At 54.2% G+C, this 25,527-nt stretch overlaps 1 protein-coding gene across 1 annotated transcript; it reads left to right on the forward strand.

Annotated features, from left to right (window-relative positions):
• The first annotated feature begins 3,646 nt into the window (after window positions 1-3,646).
• Window positions 3,647-24,217, forward strand: TTC22 (tetratricopeptide repeat domain 22). The gene is made up of 7 exons (XM_053894934.1): window positions 3,647-4,806; window positions 18,167-18,222; window positions 18,423-18,538; window positions 18,882-19,000; window positions 19,961-20,122; window positions 21,732-21,884; window positions 22,407-24,217. Exons 1-7 carry the CDS (start codon window positions 4,240-4,242, stop codon window positions 22,941-22,943), a joined length of 1,710 nt encoding a protein of 569 aa, XP_053750909.1. The 5' UTR covers window positions 3,647-4,239; the 3' UTR covers window positions 22,944-24,217.
• The last annotated feature ends 1,310 nt before the right edge of the window (window positions 24,218-25,527 follow it).

Consider the following 25,527-nt stretch of genomic DNA (forward strand, 5'->3'; position numbering starts at 1 on the left):
CCACCAGTGTCTTTTGGTCATGCTATATCTCATATCATCTCTCAAGATTATCTTTGATCCTCCCAGTGGTCTTAGGCTGAGGCTCAGCAGAAACAACCCCGGTTGATGATGACAGGACAGAAGCCAGAGGGAAATAGGACTTGCCTGAGGTCCTGTACCCAGTCTGTGGTGGAACTGGAGGACCGGGACACTGCGTCTCCTTTCACCCGGTACCCTTCTGACATGCCAACAGAGAATTTAAATAGGAAGTTCAGACCCCTAGCAGAGCTGTGAGCTGGGCTCTCAGGCCCCAGGCCAGGCGGGCACATGGCCATGGCTGGCAAGAGTGTCCACCCTGCACCAGTGGCGATCAGAAGTGTCAGGCCCGGGGAGCACACACAGAACACACACCCCAGGTCATCTACGCACAGGCTCTATCTACCCTTTCCCACCTGTACAGCCTTGGGCAATCCATTTTCTTTTCCGATCCTCTTCCGATCCTTACCTGTAAAATGAAGCGAACAACCTCTGTCTCTCCAGACTGCTATGAGGATGAAATGAGCTAATTTAGGTGTGCTCCTGGCACATAGCAGAATCAGTGAGGGGCCATTCCCAGCCCTGGGAAAGGGCCCTTGGAAGGGTCCAGAGGCAGAGACTGGGTCTCATCCGCTCCCGGTGCGGTAAGCTGGCACATAGTAAATGCTCAGTAAATATTTGTTGAATCACGAGTGAACAAATAAAGGAATTAATCTAGAACAACTCCCCAGTCACGTACATAGCCTCAAAGAGGGTCGTTTGAGTCCTGGCCCTGCTGCTTTCTCGCTGGTGGCCTTGCGCACGTTACCCTGACCAAAGTTCGATTTCCTCATCTGTGACGTGAACACCGACTACAGCCTTACGAAGGAGCTCTTTTGAGGTGTCAGTGAAGTGTGGTTGTGTCCTATGCGCTGGGAAGGCCCTGTGACCGGCCCCGGGTCTGCCCAGGTGTCAGCACAGCCCATAACCGGCCTGAGGCTGCTTTCCTTCTTCTCTCCCAGCCTGAGCCCCTGGGCTCCAGGGCTCCTGGAGGAGTGACCACAGGATATAGGCCAAGGTCTGGTGGGCTGGGAACGCTGGCAGCCAGACAGGCCAGAGCAGGTCCAGAGCAGGTGAGTCAGCTGTGCAGCAAGGAAGCCGCCCAAGTCAGCCCAAAGCCTCCCCATCAGAGCAACTCACTAATCCTAGAAACCAACTCATTCTCTCTTGACCCTTGACACGCCACCCCCCCCTGCCCATCCCATTACACGGAAGAAGAAATCAAGGCTCAGAGAGGGAGAGTAACTCGCCCTGGTCACATCTAGTGAGGTGTAGGGTCACACAGCGAATACGGGACTCCTAATTAGGCTTGGGAGCTCTCTGGCTGTGGGAGATTCTAACCACCCAGACTCTGGAGATGTCTGTTATGTCAGCAGAGTCAAGATGCTCAGTCAGGAGTGAGGCCTCTGCCATGGTGCTGTGGCCGCTGCCTTCACTCCACATCCCCTGCCGTCTCCTGCCCACGCTCTGTAAGTTACGGCCATATGGGCCGCTCTGTCCCCAGGCACGCCCTGCCCGGCGAACCTCTGGCCCTTTAGTATGGCTTTCCTGCTGCTGAAATGTACTGCAACTCCCCTTCCATTCCAATTCTTACTCATCTTCTCAGAATCAGATCAAATCCAAATCCACCCATTAGGATGGCCATTATAAAAAACCAATACAAAACAGGGGCGCCTGGGTGGCTCAGTCAGTGAAGTGTCCGACTCTTGGTTTCAGCTCAGGTTATGATCTCCCGGTTGGCGACTTCCAGCCCCAAGTCGAGCTCTGCGCTGACAGCGCGGAGCCTGCTTGGGATTCTCTCCCTCTCTCTGCCCCTCCCCTGCTCATGTGTGCGGGCTCCCTCTATCAAAATAAACAGGTGAACTTAAAAAAAAAAAAACAACACAGAAAATACCAAGTACTGGCAAAGATGCAGAGAAATTGGGCCCCTTGCGCGTTGTCGGTGGGAACGTAAAATGATGTAGCTCTTATGGAAAACAGTATAATAGTTCTTCAAAAAAACTAAACATCGGTATGACCGAGTCTTCTCACTCCTGGGTATACAGCCAAAAGAACTGAAAGCAGGGACAGAAACAGGTATTTGCAGACCCATGTCCGTCGTAGCATTGCTCCCTACGGCCAAGGTGGAGACGACCCACCCGTCCACAGATGGATGAATGGATAAACAAAATGTGGTCTCTACATGCATACAATGAAATATCGGTCACCCTTAAAAAAGGAAGGAAATTCTGACCCTGTGACAACACGGATGAACCTTGAAGGCCTTAGGCTGAGTGAAAAGAGCCAGTCACAAAAGGACAAATATTATAGTATTCTAGTTATAGGAGGTAATTAAAGTATTCAAATTCAGGGGGACAGAAAGTGGAACAGTGGTTACCAGGGGCTTGGGGAACGAAGGATCAGGGGGCTATTGTTTCATGGGCACTGTTTCCCTTTGGGAAGATGAAAGGTTTTGGGGAACGATGGTGGGGATGGCTGCACAACAAAAGGGATGGGCTTGATGTTACTGACTGTACGTGTTAAATGTAACCATTTAGGGGCACCTGGGTGGCTCAGTCGGTTAAGCGGCCGACTTCAGCTCAGGTCATGATCTCGCGGTCCGTGAGTTCGAGCCCCGTGTCGGGCTCTGGGCTGACACCTAAGAGCCTGGAGCCTGTTTCAGATTCTGTGTCTCCCTCCCTCTGACCCTCCCCTGTTCATGCTCTGTCTCTCTCTGTCTCAAAAATAAATAAACGTTTAAAAAAAATTTTTTTTAAATAAAAAATAAATGTAACCATTTAACAATGGTTAAAATGGTCAGTTTTAGGCTAAGCAGGTGTTACCACAATAAAAAGGCGGGGTGGGGGAGAGCCAAGCACTCTGGGAATCCATCCCTGATGCCTCCAAGAAGGCCGGAGCCCAAGGGTCATCTCATGGGCACCAGCGATTTAGAGCAATTCTTGTTGACGAAAACTCATTAAGTTTCATATTTTAAAATTACAGGTGAGAAGTAGCACCAGGATGATGTTTTGAATTTACCTTTTTATTGCTCAAGGCATGCTTTTCCCCAGGGGGTTGAGTTCCTCTTTTGAAAACGCTGGTCTCTTTTTCAAGAGGCTGGAGGCACAGGGTGTCAGGAGCCCTGCCCAGGTGGAAGGAGGGGCAGGAGGGTCTCAGAAGCTCAGATCCGCTACAAAGCCCAAGCATTGGAGGACCAGCCGCCTTGCAGCAGGGAGTACAGCCCCGCCTTCTAGACGGTAGGAAACCAGTGCCCGTCCTAGGAAAAGACCAGCAAGAGCAAGAAAACTGGGCCACAGGGGGCATATGGGATAGAATGGGAACCAAGGGGGTGGAGTGGGAGCTGCTGGCAGCTGTCCAGAGTGGCATTCACCAGGTTTACCCTTGATACCTGCCCTACCTCTAAGGGAGAGAATGTCACCCTCATGTCACAGATAAGGAAAGTGTGAGGTGTGCAATTATGAAGTGACTCATACTTATGAAGGTCACAGATTATTAGGGATGGCAAAGGCAGGGCAGAGGAGGCAGGGAAATCCTAAATGGGGAAGCCATTATTTATTAACGGCCTAAGGAAGAGTCGAGAGAAGTGGCTGGCTCCCCTCTGAGGAAGGAGAACACAGGCACTTGGGAGAGGGTGGGGACAGCAGGAGTGAGGGCGGCTTCCACAGGCCGCTGGAAGGGCCAGTCCTGGCCCTCCTAGTCAGCGAGCTCAGGCAGAGAGAGTGCGGCAGCGCCCGCGGAGAAAGGGCCTGGCTGGGGTTCAGCCAGCTGGGTTCCCAGGATGCTTGGGCCCAGCTCGGTTCTGTGACCCGGGCAAGTCCTTTCCTCCCCAGCCCGTTTCCTGCCTGCTGAGCGAAGAGAGTAAAACCAGGCCTTTTGCCACGCACCGGGGTTCGCGCGCCCCGAATTTGGCAATGCACCTGTTTTTCTGGCATACCTGGTTGTGCAATGCGTGCGTCCAAGGGCCGCTGAGCAGCGAAAGCCGACACACCCACAGGGCGCTCCCGGAGCCGAAGCTCAGACCCTCCCACCAGCGGGAGGCGGCCGGGGAGCCGGAGGCAGCAGAACCCTGTGCCTTCCCGCGCGGCCCCTCGCCTCCCGCGCCGGGCTCTCCCCAGCCACCGCACCCACCCCCCTCACCGCAGCCTCCGGGGGCAGGGGCGAGGCCCGGGGAGCAGGGGGGCTGCCATGGCGGAGCCGGAGGCCGCGGCCGAGGACCTGGACGCCCTCGTCGACGACCTGGACTACCTGCCGGGCCACTTCCACCTGGAGATGCAGCTGAACTTTGAGCCGCGCTCGCCGGCCTCACTCCGCGCCCGGGACCTGAAGCTGCAGCGGGATGGCCTCCGGCAGGAGCTCGAGCTGGCGGCCGCCCCGCAGCGCCCCGCCGTGCGCCACCTCCTAGGCGCCTTCGCCTTCTACCTGGAGGAGCTGGACGAGGCCCGCGAGCGCTTCCTCGAGGTGGCCCGCGAGGACCCGGGCAACCTCAACGCCTGGGCCAACCTGGTGCACGTGTACGGGCGGCTGGGCCAGGAGGAAGACGAGGAGGCGTGCGCCGGACGGCTGGCCGGCCTCATGGGCCTGGCGGCCGAGGGCCAGGCGGCCGGGGACCCTCGGCTCCGCGCCGCGCGCTGCCTGGCCGAGCAGGGCTACGCGCACGGCTTCGACGTGGGCTGCGCCAGCCCGGAGGAGCGAGCGCGGGTACTGGCCGCCGGCATCGCGCTCTACGACAAGGCGCTGGGCTACGGGCAGCAGGTGGGTGAACCCTCCCCAGGCCGGGAGGGCTGGGGTCGTGGCCCCCAACGTCTACAGGGATGCCCCCGCACCCCAGACCTTCCCCAAACCCTGGCCCTTTGGCTTCCGGAATAAGCTTTCCGTGCACCCCTCCTCTCCAGCATCCCTCAGGCCCTGGGGCCCAGACCAGGCTTGTTGTAGCTTTTCCCTGCCGGGCTAGGGCGTGGACCCGCTTCCTAGCGGGAAGGCCTGCCTAGGTTTCTCTTTTGGCAACTCTGCAAAATCAGCCTGGCCGACCCACCCTTCTCGTCTTGCTCCTCCCAGCAAGTGTAATGATGTAAGGGCATTATCCTCCTGTTACAGAAAAAGAAACCAGAGTTCAGAGAAGTACCATGACTTTTCCTCAAAGGCAAAGTTTGGCTGATAAGGAGGATGTCGTATAATGGCTTAGATTTGTGACATGTAAATAACAGTAAGCCTTCACACACCCGGGGCTCCATTCACAAAGCCTCTGCACACCTCCCTCAGAGCCTTTTCCACCCAAAGCCTTTTCCAGCTTCAGAGAGGAAATGTGGGGTCCAGACCTCGGGGAATGCGGGGTAGAGGGCACGGACTTGGGTTAAAGAGAACAGCGCAGGCTAGAGGTCAAGACGGTAGGCTCTGGGTCAGATAGTCCAGGTTCAAATCCCAACCCCCGACACCTCTCACCTCCGGCCCATCCTTAGCGCCACCTAACTTCCATTTCCCTCCCTGCAAAATGCGGATAATAATGGTACTTCCGTCCTAAGCTCCCTCAGCTGTGAGATGAGGGCGCTCCCATTTGATTGATGTCGCCATGAAGACCTCATATCTGGAAAGCACTTAGAATAGAGCCGGCACAGAGATGCAAGGTTGCAGATGACCTCTGCCTTTCCTGGGCTGAGAGAGCCTCCTCAGAACCTCCCAGAAAAGCCTCTTCTGCCCCAGGTTGGGGGTAGCTGTGGTCATCGCGGGAGGTCCACAGGGACCCAGGTTTTCTGTTTTAAAGCCTGAGCCCCAGACCCTGAATGCCAGCTGCCCACAGTGGGAGGCATGGCTAGTGTAGCGTGTATTCAGTGTGGTCCCAGCAGCAGGGCAGGGCCCAAAGGGCCCTGAGCTAGGAGCCAGGGGGCCCTCCTGGGCCTTCCCTTCTGGGCTGTGGTTTCCCCCTCTGTGAAGTAGGGGCAGAAAGGGGGGGATTGGATGGTCTATAACGTCCCTTCCTGAGAGCAGGGGGAAGGCTTCCTGGAGGAGGTGGGCGTGAAGGCAGAGGTTTGGGTTCAAGCATCCCACTCTCTTTGTATTTTGCTGTGTGGCTCTGGACAAGTCACTTTTCCTCTCTGGCCTTCGTGTCTGCTTCGAGAACATTAACAATAGTGATCTCTGCCTCAGGTTTCCTGTGATTGTGCAATCAAAGCATGGGGTACAAGTGCCCATAAACTGGTAAATTCTGGGCCTGTCTGAGAGGCAGATGCTCAACACCTTAACATGTATTGAACACCTACTATGTGCCAGGCCCTGTCTTTAAGAAGTTTGTGGACACAGGGAGAAGCAAACATGTGTTCCTGTATTTAGCCTTGCCTGAGCTCCTCCCCTGGAAGCGGGAGCCAGAACATGCCAGAGATGTGCCTACTACTGGCCGAGGCCACAGCCATTCATTTAGTGGCCTGTGTCATGTGACAGCCATGTCTGAGCGCTTTACTTCCTGAACCAAAAACAGGACCCCAGAGGCTGGCAATGGAAGCGTCCTTAGGGGACCTCAGCACTAGGTATCAGAGTCCGCAGCCCGGGTCCTGGGGATAGAGTGGCAGTGACTGACTTTCAGAGAAGGAACACTTCCTTTCAGCACAAGTGAGTGGCAGAAGGTTCTGGAAGAGGCAGGAGTGTCCTGGCAGGACTGAGGCGAGGGCACTCCCAGCAGAGGCGTGGTGCATGCAAAGGTCCTGCATGATGGGGCCTGCAGAGGCTGAGGGCTTTGGTGACAGCTGAGTGGCTTAGAAAGAGGGCGGCCAGAAGAAGCCTCACACAGAAGAGCACACGGTGGCCCAAGAACTACCAACATGGCATCTGAAACTTGGTTCCTGCCCCCCTCTTTTGCTGCATTTCCTCTTACTTCCCTGGAACCTCACTTCCTGGCAACTCGAAACTACTTTTACTCCTCCAAACATGCCGCGCTGTTTCATACCTCCCTGGGCAGCTACTATTCCTTCTGCACAGAAAGTAGACTCCATCCATCAAAACCCAACTTAGATGTCACCTGCACCTTGAAGCCTTCCTTCACGTCACATGCAACTTCACACAATAATATTTACGAATGTCTTCTGTGAGTGCCTTCCAGACCTGATCTCAGTCCTCTCAAGAACCCTCTGATCCCATTTTACAGATGTGGGAGCTGAGGTGCACACACTGAGGCTAAGTAACTTGCCCAAGGTCACAGACCTAGTAAGTGGCAGTCAAATCCGCCCCACTCTGTCTGACTTCAAAGCCTTTGCTCTTTCTGGGGAGGTCAGAGACGTAAGGGTGCAGTGAGTGCGGGTGGCTGATGTGGGGTGAGGGACACTCCTCATGGGCCACCTCCCAGATGGGAGGAAGTGTCAGGAGAGAGGAGGTGGGTTGCCGTGTATGGGGGGGAGGGGTGGGAAGGATGGGGGCAAAGATGAAGTCAGAGTTGGGGCCGGGGAAGGAGGAGGTGGGACAGCAGGGCAGCAGATGTGGGACCCCCCACTGAGAGGGTCGCGGCTCACAGGAGGTGGTCCGACCCAGGCTGTGCTCTGGCTGCAAGAGCTTTTCCATCCTAATGGGGCTGGGACTGTCCCCAGCAGGGAGGAGCCTCTGGGGTTCAAAGGATAAAGAGTGGCTGAAGAAGCAATACTCCTGCGCTCCCTAAAATTGCAAGAGAAAACATTATAAAGTTAATCATTGGACCCGTGATCCAAAAAGGAGCAAAGTGTACGTGAGTGGGTATTTGTCACTTCCTTTCTCAGCTCTTCATTCCCTCCTGTTTTTCTTTAAGTTACGAAAATGTGAGGAGGCAGAACGCTCTTACCTGTCATTTCTACCCTCCAGCCGACACCCCCTTCTTACACACACGCACACACACAGGTACACGGTCGCAGATGGATTCTTGGTGACAAATTTAAAAATGGAGGGGTGTTAAGAGCTTCAGAGGTAGACAGATTGGGTTAAAATTCTGTCTCCATCACACGTGGTACAGGTAAATCACTTTACTTCTCCGAGCCTCAGTGTCCTCATCTGCAAAATGGAATTCTAATGCCTATCTCCCTGGCTTGCCATGAGGATCGAGTGAGAGAACCCGAAAGGCTGCAGGCAGGGTGCATGTCGCATCAGGGCCCAGCCCTTTTCCCTGCCCACCCTCCACCCCTGCACAGCACTTGCCTTTGCTCTTAGAGCCATTCCCAGCCTCTGGCTTCTCTCCAAGTGATTTATGCCCTGCAACCTGGACAGTGAGCCGGTGTGCCAGGCTTCTCTAGCCCCCACCACTCAGTGTCCAGCATAGAGCGGGACATCCAAGAGGTGTTTGTAACTGTTGTGACATTTCATTTATTGAATAACTGGATTTTAAACCTAAAGACCCCTTATATTTTTAAATTTTATTTTATTTTATTTTTTTTAATTTACATCCAAATTAGTCAGCATATAGGGCAACAATGAGTTCAGGAGTAGATTCCTTAATGCCCCTTACCCATTTAGCCCATCCCCCCTCCTACAACCCCCCCAGTGACCCTCTGTTTGTTCTCCATATTTAAGAGTCTTTTCTGTTTTGTCCCCCTCCCTGTTTTTATATTATTTTTGTTTCCCTTCCTTTATCTTCATCTGTTTTGTCTCTTAAAGTCCTCATGTGAGTGAAGTCATATGATTTTTGTCTTTCTCTGACTGACTAATTTCACTTAGCATAATACCGTCCAGTTCCATCCACGTAGTTGCAAATGGCAAGATTTCATTCTTTTTGATTGCCGAGTAATACTCCATTGTGTGTGTGTGTGTGTGTGTGTGTGTGTGTGTGTGTGTACCACATCTTCTTTATCCATTCATCCATTGATGGACATTGGGGCTCTTTCCATACTTTGGCTATTGTTGAAAGTGCTGCTGTAAACATTGGGGTACAAGTGCCCCTATGCATCAACACTCCTGTATCCCTTGAGTAAATTCCTAGCAGTGCTATTGCTGGGTCATAGAGTAGATCTATTTTTAATTTTTTGAGGAACCTCCGCAGTGTTTTCCGGAGTGGCTGCACCAGTTTGCACTCCCATCGATAGTGCCTAAGTGTTCCTCACTCTCTGCATCCTCTCCAACATCTGTTGTTGCCTGAGTTGTTCATGTTAGCCATTCTGACAGGTGTGAGGTGGTATCTCATTGTGGTTGTGATTTGTATTTGCCTGATGATGAGTGATGTCGAGCATTTTTTCATGTGTCTGTTGGCCATCTGGATAAGACCCCTAATTTTTTTTTTAATTTTTTTTTAACATTTATTTATTTTTGAGACAGAGAGAGACAGAGCATGAATGGGGGAGGGGCAGAGAGAGGGAGACACAGAATCGGAAGCAGGCTCCAGGCTCTGAGCCATCAGCCCAGAGCCCAACGCGGGGCTCGAACTCACGGACCATGAGATCGTGACCTGAGCTGAAGTCAGATGCTTAACCGACTGAGCCACCCAGGCGCCCCAAAACCCCTAATTTTTTAAAAGAAGGTAACTTAAACCTTTCTATAAGAAATATCCCTGTCCCAAGCTAGCTGAGTTATTTGATTTTCTTCCCCTCTACCCAAATATGGTGGCTTAACACACACCTGCCCAACCCCCACACATGCAGGTCCTTTATGCCTGCTCATGGCCCCGAGGTGATGATGAGGGCCTCCACCACCGTGGGTGCCAGGCCCACAGCAAAGAATTTTACACTCATTAGTGCCTTTGATTGATTTTTTTATTCTTATTTCTTTGCAGAGACAGAGCTCGTGCAAACGAGGGAGAGGGGCAGAGGGAAAGAATCTTTTTTTTAACGTTTATTTAGTTATTTTGAGAGACAGAGAGAGAAAGAGGGTGTGTGATCACAAGCAGGGGAGGGGCCCCGACATAGGGCTCCATCCCAAACCCTGGGATCATGATCTGAGCCAAAATCGAGAGTCAGGTGCTCAACCACCTGAGCCCCCCTGACTGCACCCCCATGGGCACCCCCATGACTGCATTTGATTTTTATTCAAACTTTCGACACACTGCCAGTTGAGTGTTGTGACTTCCCATCACACCAAGGACACAAGAAGGTCAGGGAGGGAAGTGGCTCGCCTGAGGTGACCTAGTGCACTGCGGCTGTCCAGACTGCACCTGCCGGCTCGGGCGGGCAGAGAGGGAAGCAGAGCTTAGAGGCCTGGCCCACAGCCTCACAAACAAAGGTGTGGTCATTCCAATCAGTCACCACACCCAGAAGGGTGGGGACCTGGTAGAAAGGGCCAAGAGGGCACAGTTGGTCAGTAGCTCCAGGGTCCCCTGCACATGCACACACACACACACACACACACACACACACACACACACCCCTACCTCTGCAGCCACCACCAGGAAGGCCGGCTGCAGACCTAGGAGTCACGAACTTCCCCCCTGACAGTGCTTTGGCCTCCCACGTGGTCCCCCTCCCCCTCAGCCTTCCTTCCTCACTCTCCCCTTCTCTTCCAGCATCAGAGCTGCTGAGACCCCGGGGCCTTGGGGGGGAGGGGGGGTGCCCTGGTGTGACTATGGTCAGCGTGTCAGCGCGAGAGTCCACAGGCTTCAGGGAGTCCCTGCCCTGCCGGCCATGTCCTGGGTGACCTGGGCCAGCTGCTTAACTGCACCGAGTGTCCGAGATGCCTGCCTGACGGTGTTGTGGGAAGTGTAACTGTGCTCACAGAGGAAGGCCTAGCCCCAGCGACATCAGTGGCCACAGGCTTCCCATCCTCATCCCCTGACGGGGCTGCTAGGACCCAGGACACAAAGGAGCCCCCAGGTCTCTCCTCAGCAAGCACCCCCACTCCTCTGTGCCCTTCCTGCGGTCTCCCTCGCCCCAGCCCCAGCCGGTCTTAGGAAAAGAACAATAGCACTGGGGAAGACCCCACTCTAAGTCAGGGGCCAGGATGGGGCTCCTGCCGCAGCCCTGCCCCGACCCGCCGTGGGCTAGTGACAAGTCACCTCCCCAACCCGGGCCTCTTTCTTCCCCCATCCAGTGAGAAGACTGGACTAAGGTGGTGGCCGGAGTGATTCAGGGACAGGAAGGACTTGGAGAAGTAGAGAAGTGGGGGAAGGAACAAACTTCCTGGCAGAAGAAAATGCATAAGCACATGTGGGAAACCACAGCTTGGGGAAGGTGGGGGACAGTATCTTGAGGACTTAAGCGTTGGCGATCATGGCAGGGTCTCCCCTTCCGTGGCGCTTGCAAATTACACACGTGTGTGCACGCACGCACACACACACACACACCTCCACAAATCTGAGTGGTTTGATTGGGCTCAGCTAGAAAGAGAGATTGATAACACTGGACAGTGAGCTAGGTGCTGTGCGTTCATTTACTTTTCACAGATGAAAGGCCTAGCCCCAGCGACATCAGTGCCCACAGGCTTCCCATCTTCATCCCCTGACGGGGCTGCTAGGACCCAGGACACAAGGGAGCCCCCAGGTCTCCCCTCAGCCAGCACCCCCACTCCTCTGTGCCCTTCCTGAGGTCTCCCTCGCCCCAGCCCCAGCCGGTCTTAGGAAAAGAACAATAGCACTGGGGAGGACCCCACTCTAAGTCAGGGGTCCTCGCAGAGATGCTGGGAAGCCAGACCTGGTATCTGTCCATTCTACAGATGAGCAAACTGAGGCTAGAGAGATGTAGTGACTTGCCCAAGGGCGCACAGCCATGAGTGACTGGCAGGAACTGAACTCCGGTCTCTTGGACTTAAAGCCCAGGCTGAGGCACAGCTTTCTTGGGCTCTAGCTCCAACCTTCTGCTGGCCTTGGAGCCATTCAAATTTGCCTATCTAGTGCCTTCTGAGTTTGCTGCTGGCTTACTTCCCTTCATACCTAGCAAGTTTGGGAAACTGGCTTCCCCCTCATTGATACAGGATCCCAGAGTCAAACCTGCCATTAGCATCGTCTGGCCCAGCTACCTCTTCTACAGGGGAAAAGAATGCTAAGGCGCACACAGCACAGACCCATGGGAGTTGCTGACAGAGAACATTCGGGCATCACTGTTATTACCGCAGAAGGCAGGAGACTTCCTCAGACCCACCCAGTCTCTCCTGGTGCTAGAGCTGGGTTTGGACTCAGGACTAGACAGGGTCCCTTTTCTGTAAACAGTGGGACAGAGAAGTGCTCAACACGGCCCCGCAAGTCTAGGGAATCAGTGGAGGCCAGGATGGCCCATCTAGGTGCCGTGCCAGACCTAGGGGTGATAGTGGGAAGCTGAGGGCAATCTGCTCAAATCTTAAAATCCATGAAGACCGTCCAGGGAAGCCAGACCAGGGAGGCATAGGTGACTTATTCTCATGGCATAGCACCCCTCCTTCAAATCCCCTCCACCCGTCACATGGACCCCACCCAACAGGCCTGTGACACGGTCAGGCCAAGTGGGATCATCCAGATGCAGAAGCTGAAGCCTGGGCTGGGCCGGGGGCCTTTCCAGGATCCCTGGGGGAGGCAGAGGCAGGAATGGGACTCCAATCCCAACCCTCTGTGTATTCTCCACACCCCCCGCAGCAGGAGCTAGGTGAGGGGAAGAAGGACCCCTGCCCTTGCCTTTCTGGAGTGTGTCCCACAGGTGGGCTGGGGTGGAGGCAGGGTTCTGGGCACAGAGCAGGGAGCCTGCTCTGTGTTCTCACAGAGGACGTTCCAGTTGTGCAAGAACACATTCCTGAAGCCTGCCACCTTGTGACTTTTATTTCTGCAGCATCAGCCTTCACAGGGTCGGCGTGATGAGGTGGAAAGAACAGGGGCGTTGGAGGGAAGCAGATCTGAACTTGAATCCTGGCACTTCCACCCCAGGCTGTGGGGCTGGGCAGTGGCTTTTTTATTAGCCTCTGTCTCCTCATTCAGAAGGGGAGGAGGATGCCTTCCACCTTCGCAGGCTGCCGTGAGGATCCAGCCCTCAGAGGCCCTGAATTGCCCAGTGGAGACTTGATGCTCGGAAATGCTCCTTCTTTTTGGTCCTTCACACTCCCCCTCTCCCGAAGGAGAACTAGTCAGAAAGGAATCCGAAATGTAGAGTACAATGTCATAAAGGGGCCAAGTTCAGATGGCAAGGCAATTATTTTCCCGAAGAACCAACAAGGTCTCTGAGAGCCTATTCAGACGCATATAGATTGGTAGGTCCTTCGTATATTAAAAGATCTTCTACTGAAATCCTTTAAAACAGCCAAGCCCCCCCACCCCAACATTTCCTTCTCCAGGGGCCACCTTTTGAAGTAAATGGCATGGCCAAGCTCCATCCTTGTACCCACCAAGCTAACACAAACCAGCTCTGTAATGGCTTGTCCTGATGCTAAGTGCCTTGTGCTGACACTATTCTTTGTCGGTTCTGCCAGATCACCTACCTTTGTCGCTCACCCATGCGGCTGCAGGACCTTGGATCTTCAGGCCTCCCTGAGGATCACAATTCTTACCCTCCGGCCCATTTAAAAAAGAGATCCACCAACCACTGGGCTCCCCACGGTGCAGTATGGGAGGACCTAGTACATCAGGGGGCCTACTGAAACCCAGGTTGTCCCCCCCCACACGCCCCCCTCCTGCAGAGTTCCTGATTCAGCGAGTCGAGAACTCTCATTTCTATCAAATTGCCAGGTGCCGCTGCTGCTGTTGGTCGGGGACCACACTTTGAGAACCACTCGTCTGGAGTCATTAGATGCAAAGGTGGTGGGGTTGGGCTGCTGGGTTCCCAGCTCTGCTGCCTTCTAGCTGTGCCACTCTGGGCCACAGTTGCCTCTTCCGTAACACGGGGCCAATCATCGTCACCACCTCATAGGTCACCCTGGGGGTGGAATGAGTTAACACGCAAACTATGTGCCTGGCGCATAGCAAGTGCTCCAAAAAATTTGCTGTTATCAGTATAGCGACAAAAGCACCGTTTCCAGGTTTCAGTCTGGGCTTTTACACAGCCGGCGTGTGACCTTGAGGACATGGGCCCATCTCAGTTTTCCCGTCTGTGCTAAGAGAGTAATGGTGACATATTTTACATTCCACACGGGAGGGTCTGAGGATCGAATGGAATCTGTGTGAGTCCACTCTGTAAGCAGTAAGCACCGCGCAAACCCTTGCAGCTGGATGTTGTGGGAAGAACATGAACTTGAAGTCAGAGGAGCCGGGTCAAGTAGGCAAGCCTCTGCCTCTTCGAGCCTCTGTTTCTGCCTCTCTAAAATGAGGGAAATAACAGTGCGAGCCTCTGGGGAGTAGGGAAATGTCCTGCGGACCCCTTGCCTGAGAGCTGTGCCTCACTCGGTCCCAGGATCTAAGGATTTCACTTTAGGGTTGGCGCTGGTGCCTGGGCATTGCCCGGTTCCCTCCCACAGATCTGCCACGAGGGGCAGCCTAATGTGAGACCCCTCCAGTGTGAAGCCTGGGCTGGCCCCCTCTACAGATCTGGAACCCCCAGCTCCCAGGTCTGTGACGAGGACCAAACAAGAGAAAGGGTGTTGTGCTGCCCAGAGCCCACGCTGGGCAGGCCCCCCAGTGAACACTCCTCCTCTGGCAGAAGCCCTTTCAGGGACTCCCGGGCTGCCTCCAAACACCTTGCCCCTGGGAGCTATAACTCTGGAAATGAATGCCTCGCAGTCCTGAGAGGTTTCACAGCAATTTTATTCTCCAGGAGAGAGGTGGAGCAGCCCCTCCCTTCTCCAGGAGGGGAGGGGGGCAGCCAGAGGCCTGTTTAATTTAATTTAACGCACTGTGGCTTGCCAGGTTGCCCCTGGCAACAGCCTCAGCTGCTGCTTCAGTTACAACCAGAAGGATTTTTAAAGAGACAGCCCATTTTCAGGCCAGGATTGCATAGCAGAGTGAACAGAGTCCACCAGCTTCATCACAGGGATAGAAGATGAAAGCTTGGACAGATGAGGCCTCAGACTAGATCTGTTTATGTCAATAACCCCATTCTGAATCTGCAACCCCATAAGCTCTCCTGCAAGTGTCACTCTTTGATGGAATCTGAGGAGGGACTATGTTTGGGATTTGTGGTAGAGATGTCGCTCAGCTAGTTAGTTACTTTTCTGAAAATCTGTTTTAACCTTCAAGTTGAAGGGAATGAGGAGTTAGCCCTGCAATTCAGGCATACCGCCGCCAGGTGGTGGTATTGCCTGCGTAGTGCAAACCATAACCAGGCTCTTGAATTACTCCAGGATATCAAGAGTGGTGGTGAAACCAATGGGTTTTAAGTCCGGATACTAACTCGTGTGTGACCGTGGTTACGTTGCTTCACTTCCGTGGTCTCAGTATCCTCAGAGAGAGGAGAGTAATCAAGGTAACAGTGCTGTGGACAATGCTTCAGGCTAGGATTGTGAAGGCATGAATTTAAGTGCCGCTCTGTCAGGTACTAACTGTGGTTTGGGCACATAACTTACTTTCTTGTGGCTTGAGTGCCAAACAAGAGGAACCAGGGAGAGCCCTGAGGATACCACATTACTCTCCGACACTGGGGAGAAAGGTGCTTGGGACCCCACGGGGGATCTGAGGCCCTAGTTGCACTGTGATGGGGTGGGGCAGGGTGGTAGACAGCAGGGTGGGCCAGGACACCTCTGGACCCCAGGGCCCGAGACCTCGTTGCCACACAGGGAACTGAAATAGGTCCCATGGACAGAGCAGCCTCCTAGATACCCCTAGCCCAGCTCAGCTCTAACCCACGCCAGAAGAAAAGGGATCAAATGTTTATGGAGCATGGACTCTGAGCTGGCCACTGCCCTCACAATGCCTGTGAGGCCTATGTTATTATCCTCTTCTGCACATAAGGACACAGTGTCTGAGAGGCAACTCATCCGTCCAGGGTCACCCACCTCATATGGCCAGGCCCGTCGGCCACCTGAGCCTCTGCTCTCGCTTGGGGCCATACCTGCTTCTCAGAAGCCTGAAGAAGGGAGCAGATCCTGTGTCTCCCCACCGTGACTCAGTTTGGCCAACCTCCAAGTGGGCATGGGGCCAGAGGTCATGAGATCATACTTTAGATAGCCAGGACGCCTGAGGCACTTATGCCTTCGGTCCTAAGCCAAAGGCTTAAAGCCCATCCTGGCCTTCCGCTGTGGCAAATGTTTCCCCACTGAGCCCTCAAGGATGCCCTTTAACCCTTGGCAACTGCGCTCTCCCCTCTGGACAGCCCTATTCTCAGCTAAAGCCCCATATACATATTCGCACCTAAGTGCCAGGATCACCCTCCCAGGTGATGTGAATGTAAAAACGCACTGGATCCTGGCACTCCCCTTTCTATGGCTCCCCACTGCCCTGCACACGAACTCCAGGTCCTGAGCCAGGCAATCAGGGGCCCCTCCTGCTGGCTCATCCCCCCGCCCCTTACAACACACCATGGCCCCTCACCTCTGAGGGGACACGATGTCCCCTCCATCTGATGCCTTCTCTCCTGGTGTCCATTTGGATGGTTCCTACTTGTCCTGGAGAACCCTGCTCCGGCAAGCCCTCCTCTCGCTCTGTGGGCACTCCTGTATCGTGTAGGATACTTCTGCTCATAACCCCTGGCGTTCCTTCCACTCTGATTGTGAGACCATCTGGCTTTCACACCACACTGGGAGCTTCTAAAGGTGGGACCTGCCTTTTCTCTCTTGTCCGCGTCACCCAGCCTGGGCCGAACAGAGAAGATACTTGGTGAATCATGGCTAAGAAGTGTGATTAGCGGGGCCTCCTCTAGGTGATCTGGCTTGGGCGCTGGGTGAAGACCCCTGCCTCAGTGGGCCGTCACATCACTCCACTCAGTGGGATCTGACTCACAGGGCCCCTCTTTGTCTCTTCTCCCTCTAAGCTCATCCACAGCCTCCCCAGAGGCTCCCCATTCCAGCCTCTGAGACACCACTGCTATTCAAGACTCACCTTACAGTCCATCCTCTGCAAGACCTTCTCAGAGTCTTTCAGCTGGGAGTGGCCTCCTCATCCTGGTGCGCTTGTCCACATCATTTTCATGGCCTTGTTCAAACTCTGCCTCATACTAGTGTCACTGGCAACCTGGTGTGTAAGGGGAGCCTGGGCTTTGGAGCCTAACAAAGGGAGTACAAGTTCCAGCTCTGACACTCACATGCTGTGTGACCTCAGGCAAGTCACTTTACCTCTCTGAGCCTCAGTATGGTCCTCTTTAAGAGGCGGATGATACGTACCTGATAAGTTATGGTGAGATTGAGAGGTTGGGTGTCAGAATCGCGGCACATGGCAGGCGCTCAGTCAAGCCCTGTCGTTGTTGATGCCTGGGTCTGCTTTCCGAGCTAGATCGGGAACCGGTTTGGGCCAGGGTGTAGGTCCGGTTCAGGGCCACATCCCTATAGCACTCAACACAGGGGCTCACGACACAGATGCCCAGAAATGCTGGCTGGACTGAATGCATTCACTGCTGCTAGGAGTCGGGGTGGAGAGAGGATGGGGATCCTGAGCTGAGGAGGCCATGGTAGGTGGGGGGTGGTGAGCGCAGAATCCAGCCCGGAGACCCACACCAGGAGACGAAAGTGGAGGGAGGGACCAGAGCCCGAAGCGGAGCTGCTGATATGCACTAGGGGTTTTATTGGTTTTCATTAAAATTCCTTCCCGAGGCAGCAGCAGCTACTCCCATAAATAACAGCATAAATATTTTATCCGGTGCCCAAGTCGGTCTAAATGCATGGCAAGGTTGGCAAGAATAACAATGGGAAAACAGTTCGGGGGGGGGGGGGGGTTCCTGGGCTTCAGCTGAACTCTAAAAACAAGCCCAAAGGGGCTTTCTCAGGAAGGGGGAAGCTGAGGGAAGGCGGCCAAGGGGAGAAGCGAGTGGACGTTGCGGGGGTGGGGGGAGGACAAGAAGGTGACCAGTGGCATGTGGGCCCTGGAATGGGGGACTCCAGAGCACAGGGAGGGGAGTCAGGGGGAGGGAAGCTGAGCTTGAAAAGCAAGATGGAGGGGAAGAAACGTATTCCACTCCTGCTCCGCGATGCACAGCGTACTCAGGACATTCACACAGGTTATCTTGTCAAACCCTCCATAGTCAGAGAAGGAAAGTGATTCACCCAAGGTCACTCAGCCACCAGTGGCAGATCCAGGACCATGATCAAAGGTGTCCTCTCCTGCTTTTCGGGGTTCGGGGTGAGTGGGGTGAGTGTGGGAATCTATGAACAATAATAGCTCGAGTACCTCAATAACAGCACCACGGGCCATTCTCTGCTTTCCTAGATCCCAGCGGAGGAGAAAAGGGGCTGGTACTTCACCATGGCTACGCTCTTCATCAGGTCAGGCTGGGGAGCGGGGGACTGGATGGTGGGGGGCAGGGAGGCATGGCCTGGAACCCGGGGAAGAGGCGGCTGCGCCCATTTCCATGGCAAGGGCTCCCCAAGTTCCCCTCCCTGCCACTGGCCTGGGGAGTACTCGCAGCACCCCAGGGACAGCTGGGAGGGGGTGCCAGCCACCCACATCCCCTTCTTGGCCACAGGCTAGATGGCATCTTCCTGGAGCTGGGCAGTGAGGAGCAGAAGAGGCTGCCTGCCTTCAACCGCACGCTGGCCCTGCTCCGGCAAGTGCTCAAGTCCTCGGACCCCCACCACCAAGGTAGGGCCCACGGGGACAGGTGCGAGAGCAGCCTCTGCCTGGCTCTCCCTTTTCCAGTCACTAGCCCTGCCGGTCACCATCACTGTCCCCACCTCTGGCATCATCTCCCTCTGGGGATCCTGCTTCTCTCTCTCTCCCACCTCCGTCCCGTATACTTGTCCATTCATCTCACAGAACTCAGGTACCTTGCACCTCGCTTGGTGATTTCAGGCCACAGACGCTCCCTTCATCTTCCTCGGGGCTGACACCTTGCGTGGAGCCGGCCCCCTCCCTCGTCCTGGGCATCCTCCCTGTCTCCACCCTGCTGCTTCCTAGACACCCCTCTCCCACACTTCACCCCCAGCTCTGGCCTGGTGCTACCTCGGGATGCTGCTGGAGAGGAAGGACACCTTCTCCACCACCCCCATGGGTGTCCACGACTGCGGGTACTCGGGAACCGACCCCCTGGACTGCTTTGGCAAGGTACGGCCCCTGGCCACACCCACCTGTCAAACCGGGATGGAGCCTGACCCCCCCAGCCTCCTCTTCCAGAATCCCACGTCCACCCCAAGCCCACTTCTCCAGCCTTGTCTTCTAAGCTATTCGCCATGTCTCAGATATCCCCTCAGACTTCTCCCGGTCAGGCTGTGGTTCTCACTGTCCCTCCCTGCACCCAGTGACATAGTGGAAAGAAGCTGGGCTTGGCTGGGGTCTTGTGCCAGCTCTGCCCCTGGGCCATGTGACCCTAAGGCAAGTCCCAAGACCCCAGGATAGTTTTCATTAACCTGTGCACTCAGCACAGAGCCCTGCACGGGGCACATCCCTAATGTTTGCTGGTGGGTGGATTAATGAGCAAGTCCTTGACGAGAGATGGTAGAACAGAACATAAAGGCTGGTTCATGAGGATTCTGAGAGCTTTTATCCGATTTAACAAACACACTGCCTCCACCCCTCCTGGAGAACCTACTCTGTGCCCGGGCACAGTGATGAAGTCTCTGCAGGTTCCACTGTATCAGAGACAGCGACCCACACAGGACAGGCAGCGGTCAGTAACAATATAGGGGGCAAGTGCTGTGGCCCAGAGAGAAACACTGCACTGTGTAAGTATGGGGGAGGTAGAGGCTGATTCTGGCACCTCCTTCCATCTGCCCTGGGAAATTGGGGAGCTTGCACTGGATGTGTCTGAGGAAGAGAGGTTTGCCTAGGGTATGGGGGGGATTCACCAGATGGGACACATGAACATGGTGGGGAGCACGAGAGTCTGACTCTTGGGAGTTGGGTGCCAGTGAGTCATACCCTAAAGTGTTAGGTTCCATATGACCAAACCTACTGGCAGGTGGATTTAGGGAACAAGAACATTGAAGTGACATGGCTCTACCCAGAGATGGGGTTCCTGCAAATAACCAGACAAGTAGTTTGCTCTTACCCTTCTCCCCTCCCTAGGCCATTGAGATAGCCAAGGACCAACCCCCCATCCTGAATCGCCTGGCCAAAATCTTCCACTTCCTAGGGAAGCAGGATATGGCCATTGGAACCTGCAACATGGCTCTAGATGTCCTACGGGATCCGGAGCTCAACTGGCAGGCATACTGCACAAGGGCCAAGGTGAGTCAGCCTGCAAGCTTTGCCTCATCCTGCCATCAGGAATCAAAGAACAAGGGCCCGGGGTTAAGGCTGTGTTGCCGGAGCCCAAAGGTCACAGAGCCTTCATGGTAGAAAGGAGCTGAGGAGTCATCAAGACACAAGGTTTATATTCCGTAAGGTTGTTGCGTGAAAGAATGAAGGAGACTCCTACCCGCTGCAGGCATCTCTCCAAAATGACCCGGTCAATGATGTCCAGCCTCTTCTTGGTTAGCCCTCAATATAGTCTGACTGACCTGGGTTGAAATCTGGCCTGTCCACCTATCACTCTGGGACTGGGGGCCAGCCACTTCTCTAAAACTCCATTCCCCAAACTGTAAGGTATGGATAATGACCTCTGCCTGGAATGTTCTTCTCCCTGACTGGCTTCCTTCCTCACTTCCCAGAAGTCTTGACGAAAAGGAAGCTTCCAGCACCATCTTATTGAAATGCCAACCTCTTACCAACATTTTGTTTCCTCTTTTCTTAATTTACTTCTTCTTCCTAGGACTCATTACTCCCCAACATACTATTTATTTACTATGTATATTGTCTTTCTCTCCCTCACACTAAAATACATGCTCCGTGGGGACAGGGAAGTTTGTTGTGTTGCTCTCTACTGTATCCTGGGTGTGTAGAACAGGCTCTTGGTAGAACAGAACTTGGCACATAACAGGCTCTTGCTGAATATTTGTGAATGAATGAACGAATGAATGAGTGAGTGAATGGATGAATGAACTGAGCACCGACCATGCTAGATCTTGGCTAGAATATGTTCTCTCAACCGTCATGGGAACTCTCCAAGGAAGATACTAGTGTACTAATTTTTCGAATGTGGAAAATAAGGCTCACAGAGGTTGAACAACATCCTCCCCAGCTCACATGCTAATAAGTGGGGGGCTGGAATTCAGCTAAGTCCAACTGGCTCCAAAGCCCGAGCTCCCTCCTCCCCCACCTCGCGATGCTTTCCTAGAACCAGAGCGTTAATACCTTCAACAACAATCACCCCTTTTCCCTACTTCCTCCTTCTCATGCCTCCCTTCAGAACCTCTAGATTTTTTTTTTAATGTTCCAAGTGTGGGGGAAAGGAGGAAGTGGGGACGAAAGTAAGAGTCTGGAATTAATTGTAATTTGATGCTTGTAAGTTGGGGCTACCTGCCATTCCTTCCAAAACTGCTTATGTGAACTCTCACAAGTTTGGTTCTGCATCTTATCTAAAATAGCCCCCTCCCCCAGTCACCTGTAGCCTATCACCCTGTTTATTTTTCCCCAGCCACTTGTCACCACTGCACCCCCTAGTACCTAGCACTGGCCTGGCATATGGTGGGCACTCAATACGTATTTGTTGAATGAATGAGGGGCTCTTGCTTCATCCAACCCCCCCTCGTTGTACAGACAGGGAAACTAAGGCCCAGAAAGGGGTGTGATTAGCACAGCTGGCACAAAACTAGTACGTAGGACTCTGGGGTCCCAGTCTCAGGGACCTTCTACTGCACCACAGAACTTCCCTGAGTTGCTGCTGAGAAAAAGGGCAGAAGGGAGGGCAGAGGTCCTTGCTTAGAGCATTGTCCCTGAGCTGACTCTCTATGGACAGATCCACCTCAGAGCCTACCTGCACGACCTGGAGCGAGCCAAGATGGGGCTCGGGGGCATGCCTGACAGGAACCACCTGGCCTGTGCCAAGGCCGACCTGGAGGAAGTGGTCAAGGTGTGCCCGGGCCTCAAGACCTACCTGGACATTGGCCAGGTAAGGCAACCTCTTGGCTTGAGTAGCCAATGGCTTACTGCAAATCTATTTGCTCTCTGCCAAGTTAGGCCTGAGCACTGAGGACACAGGGAGAAATACAGCTATCCCCCAGCCTGATAACCTACCCACCTCCTACAGCCGTGGTGAGGATTGTGTGAGAAAATGCACATACGGCATTTAGAACAGGACCAACCTCTTTCTAAAGCACTCGGGCCATTACTCTATCCAGAGGTGCCTTCTGGGCACAACGGACGATTTCCAAGAGGTGACAGTATCATAATTTTACAGATGAGAAAACCGAGGCCCAGAGATTGCCTCGCTCAAGATTATATGACCAAAAGTTGTGGGCTGGAACCGGAATGAGCGCTTCCTCTCCTTTTCCCTGGGCGGGGCCGAAATTTGCCAAAGAATTGTCGGGGGTGGGAATGAATGCATGAATGGACTTTTTTAAAAAGCAAGCCTGGGCCCGGAAGGGGCAGAGAGAAAGGCTCGCCCTGCCCCCGCCCTCCCACCTCCACCTAGGTCTACTACTACATGGGCGTGGACGCCGTGCAGGAGCTGCTGGCGGTGGACGAGGCGGCGCTGAACCAGGCGCTCGTCTTCCTGGCCAAGGCAGGCGAGTCGGAGCTGGGCGCCACGCTGCCCGAGCTGCAGCTGCTGCGGGGCAAGTGCCTGCGCATCAAGGGCGAGGATGCCAACGCGGCGGCCTGCTTCAAGCGCGCCGTGGAGCTGGACGACGCGGGCTCCAGCCACACCGAGGGCTTCGGCTGCCTGCTCGAGGCGCTGCTGGCGCAGTGGAGCCAGGAGCAGCTGAGCGACGCCGAGCTGGGCCGCGAGGTGGACGCGTGGCTGCGCCGCGCCCAGGGCAAGTACCCCGCGGCGCGCCTGCGCCAGGAGCTGCAGCGCGTGTGGCGCGGCCACACGGGCGAGGTGCTGGGGCTGGCCCGGGCCTTGGTGGCCCACGGACGGCCGGCGCTGGTGCGACTGCTCTTTGAGACCATGGAGCAGGACCGCGAGGGCTCGGGCGTGCCGCGGGGCCGCCGCGCCTTCTCCCTCTAAGGGCCCTCGAGGCCCCGCCCCGCCGAGGCCCACCTTCGGCTGATTGGGCCGGGTCTGGGCGCTCAAAACGGGCCCGCCCTGCCATAGGCTGGCTGCTGAGCCGAGCCAATTAGATTCTCTTCCGGGTATTGGGAGGGACGTTGAGAAACCGGGGAGGTTTGGCATGCCCAGCGAGGCACAGAGGGCTGATTAAGGACCGCAGGGAGGTAGGTAAGGCCCCTGGGAAACTGCCTGATGAAGGGCCGAATTGTGCAAATATGCGGAAAAAGTAAGATGGATGCAAGATACCGAAGGTAATTGCCCCCATTTGGGCGGCTCTTTAGTCCCCATGCGCAATCCTTGAGGCCGGAGTTCCTGTCTTTGAGTTGCCGTGAGCCACACTCTATCCTTGTAATAAAGCCCCCTGTACATACATTGACTGGAGTGGGTCTCAGGTCCTGCAACCAGAAAAGCCATGTCAGAGCAGAGGGCAAAACTGCGCAGTGAGATAACGGGCAGGTAAGAGCAAGTCTACACCCGGCTGCTCAGGGCTTTTCCCCACCTGCCTAGCAGTCTTCCAGCAGGCCTCACCCTTGGTGAACTTGGTCTGAAAGGCCCCCAAACTCCCTGAAATAGAGCCCATCAAATGGAATCTTTGCTTGACTTCCCTGTGCTTAGGAGAACCTAGGGTCCCCGCCCATCAGGAGGCACCACCTGCTCCGAGGTTTGAACCCTCCACAAGAGAGTGAAAAAAGGCTTGGAATTTTACGCTCTTGGACTTGTAGTCACAGAATCTTAGATGCAGAAGTTTATTGTCAAAGATGTAAGCTCTGATTGCCAGTAAGTCTTAGAATGGCCGTGCTGGATTCTTGTGGTCCCACGTATAAGAGCCAATTTCACCTAAAATTCCAGACTCCGGGAATGCTGGCTGTTCGTAACAGCAATGGCAAGACCCCCATAATGGTTTGTGATTTATTTTGCATTTTTCCCTTTCTTTAGAGTGAGTGATACTTATTGCTTTGTTCATATCCCTGATCCTCAAACTTCACCAGGGATAGGCCAGCACCCCTGCACTGCTTCTCAGGTCTCCCATGACAGATGGAGGACAGACTGAGAAGGGCCGTCCTTAGAGATCACGCACTCCAATCCCGTGTGTAGCTGACAATACTGACAGCCCTGGAAAGGAGGTGGCTTTTGCCCAAAGTCACCCCTCCTAACCTCCCACCCCTGTACTTCAAACCTACTGGCAGCATGTTCAGGTTTGGAAAAATACCAATAAACTGATGAACACTAAAGCATTATGTGTTTATGTGTTAAGGGTTTATGTGTCACCTGTCACATGGGGCACTCTGATATCCATCAGGACAATGTTCCTTTTTTTTTTTAAGTTTATTTATTTATTTTGAGAGAGTGCATGCGAGCAGGGGAGGGGCAGAGAGCAAGGGAGAGAGAATCTCAAGCAGACTCCGAGCTGGACGTAGGGCTTGAACTCACAAACCATGAGATCATGACCAGAGCCCCCAAATTCCACCTCATGGCTCTTCATGGCTCCCCGCTCTGGGTGGTGACCTTCTCTCCCTCCTGCCTTCCTCTCCCCTCCACTGCAGCAGAGTCCAGCAGGTGACTCCACAGCCCTGCCCTCTTCTCCCCCCACTCCCTTCTCCACCCACAACCGTGACCCGGAACCTTCCCTAGAACAGAAAACCAACTGTTTCTTCTGCTTCCCTAAACACACAAACTGAATTCAAAGCAGTGTGTGGGCAAAATTGGGACGTTGGTGAAGTTTGTCTGCATCCCCAGGCTTTCCAGTTTGCTGCTTTCCTTACTTTTCCTGACTTCCGGGTCGTGGATTTCTCCCTCCATTGCCTCCTACTCCTGTCAAGCCTTTTCAATAAACTTTCTTTCTTCCACTCTCATTTGTAGCTAACTCTATAAACGACTGACATACACACACTAGATCTTCTTGCAAGGGTATCCGCCTTCTGGCCAGAAGCCAAAAAGAGAAAGGAAACCCCATTTCTGGGGTTTGCCTCCTTATGTGCAAGGCTGTTCACACATGCAACCTCATTGACCATGCAGTCCTCACCAGCCCTGAAGAGTAGGCACCATAATCCTCATTTTATAGATGAGGACACTGAGCCACTGAACAAGGTCACAGATAAAAATGGGAAGAGCCAGGGAGGATTGGGACCAGACCTGTCCTGTTGTGTGCTGCCTCCTGGGACAAAGCCCTTCCTGGAGGATGTGTCATCTGTGGTCTAGAGTTGGGCCTGTGATAATCAACACATCCCATCATTTCAGCCCTGCTCCCTCCCTGCCGGATCCTGGTCTCCCTCCCCAAACTGCCTCACCTCTGTGCCTTTGCATATACTATTCCTCTGCTGGCTTTTTTCCTGTAATTTCTATCCCAAGTCCTTGGCTCAAAGGTGCCTCCTCCAGGGGGTCTTGTCAAATCCTCCCAGTTCTCATTAATCACTCTCTTTTATGCACGGATTGCTTTTGGGGTGTTGTGCCCCCCACTGCATTGCCTTTTTTCCTCTCTCCATGGGTCATAAGTATCTCAACATGTCTGTCGCCCCCCACCCACCCCCAACTCAACTCTGGA

The sequence above is a fragment of the Panthera pardus genome, unplaced genomic scaffold (genome assembly GCF_024362965.1).
Source record: "Panthera pardus isolate Hobbes unplaced genomic scaffold, ASM2436296v1 HiC_scaffold_11, whole genome shotgun sequence".
NCBI classification, from domain to species: domain Eukaryota; kingdom Metazoa; phylum Chordata; class Mammalia; order Carnivora; family Felidae; genus Panthera; species Panthera pardus.

Excerpts from the sequence above, each read along its gene's own strand:
- TTC22 (XM_053894934.1), top strand. The coding sequence starts at position 4,240 with ATGGCGGAGCCGGAGGCCGCGGCCGAGGACCTGGACGCCCTCGTCGAC. Across the intron at positions 18,223-18,422 it reads ATGGCTACGCTCTTCATCAG|GCTAGATGGCATCTTCCTGG; the intron begins GTCAGGCTGGGG and ends TCTTGGCCACAG. Across the intron at positions 18,539-18,881 it reads CTCGGACCCCCACCACCAAG|CTCTGGCCTGGTGCTACCTC; the intron begins GTAGGGCCCACG and ends CTTCACCCCCAG.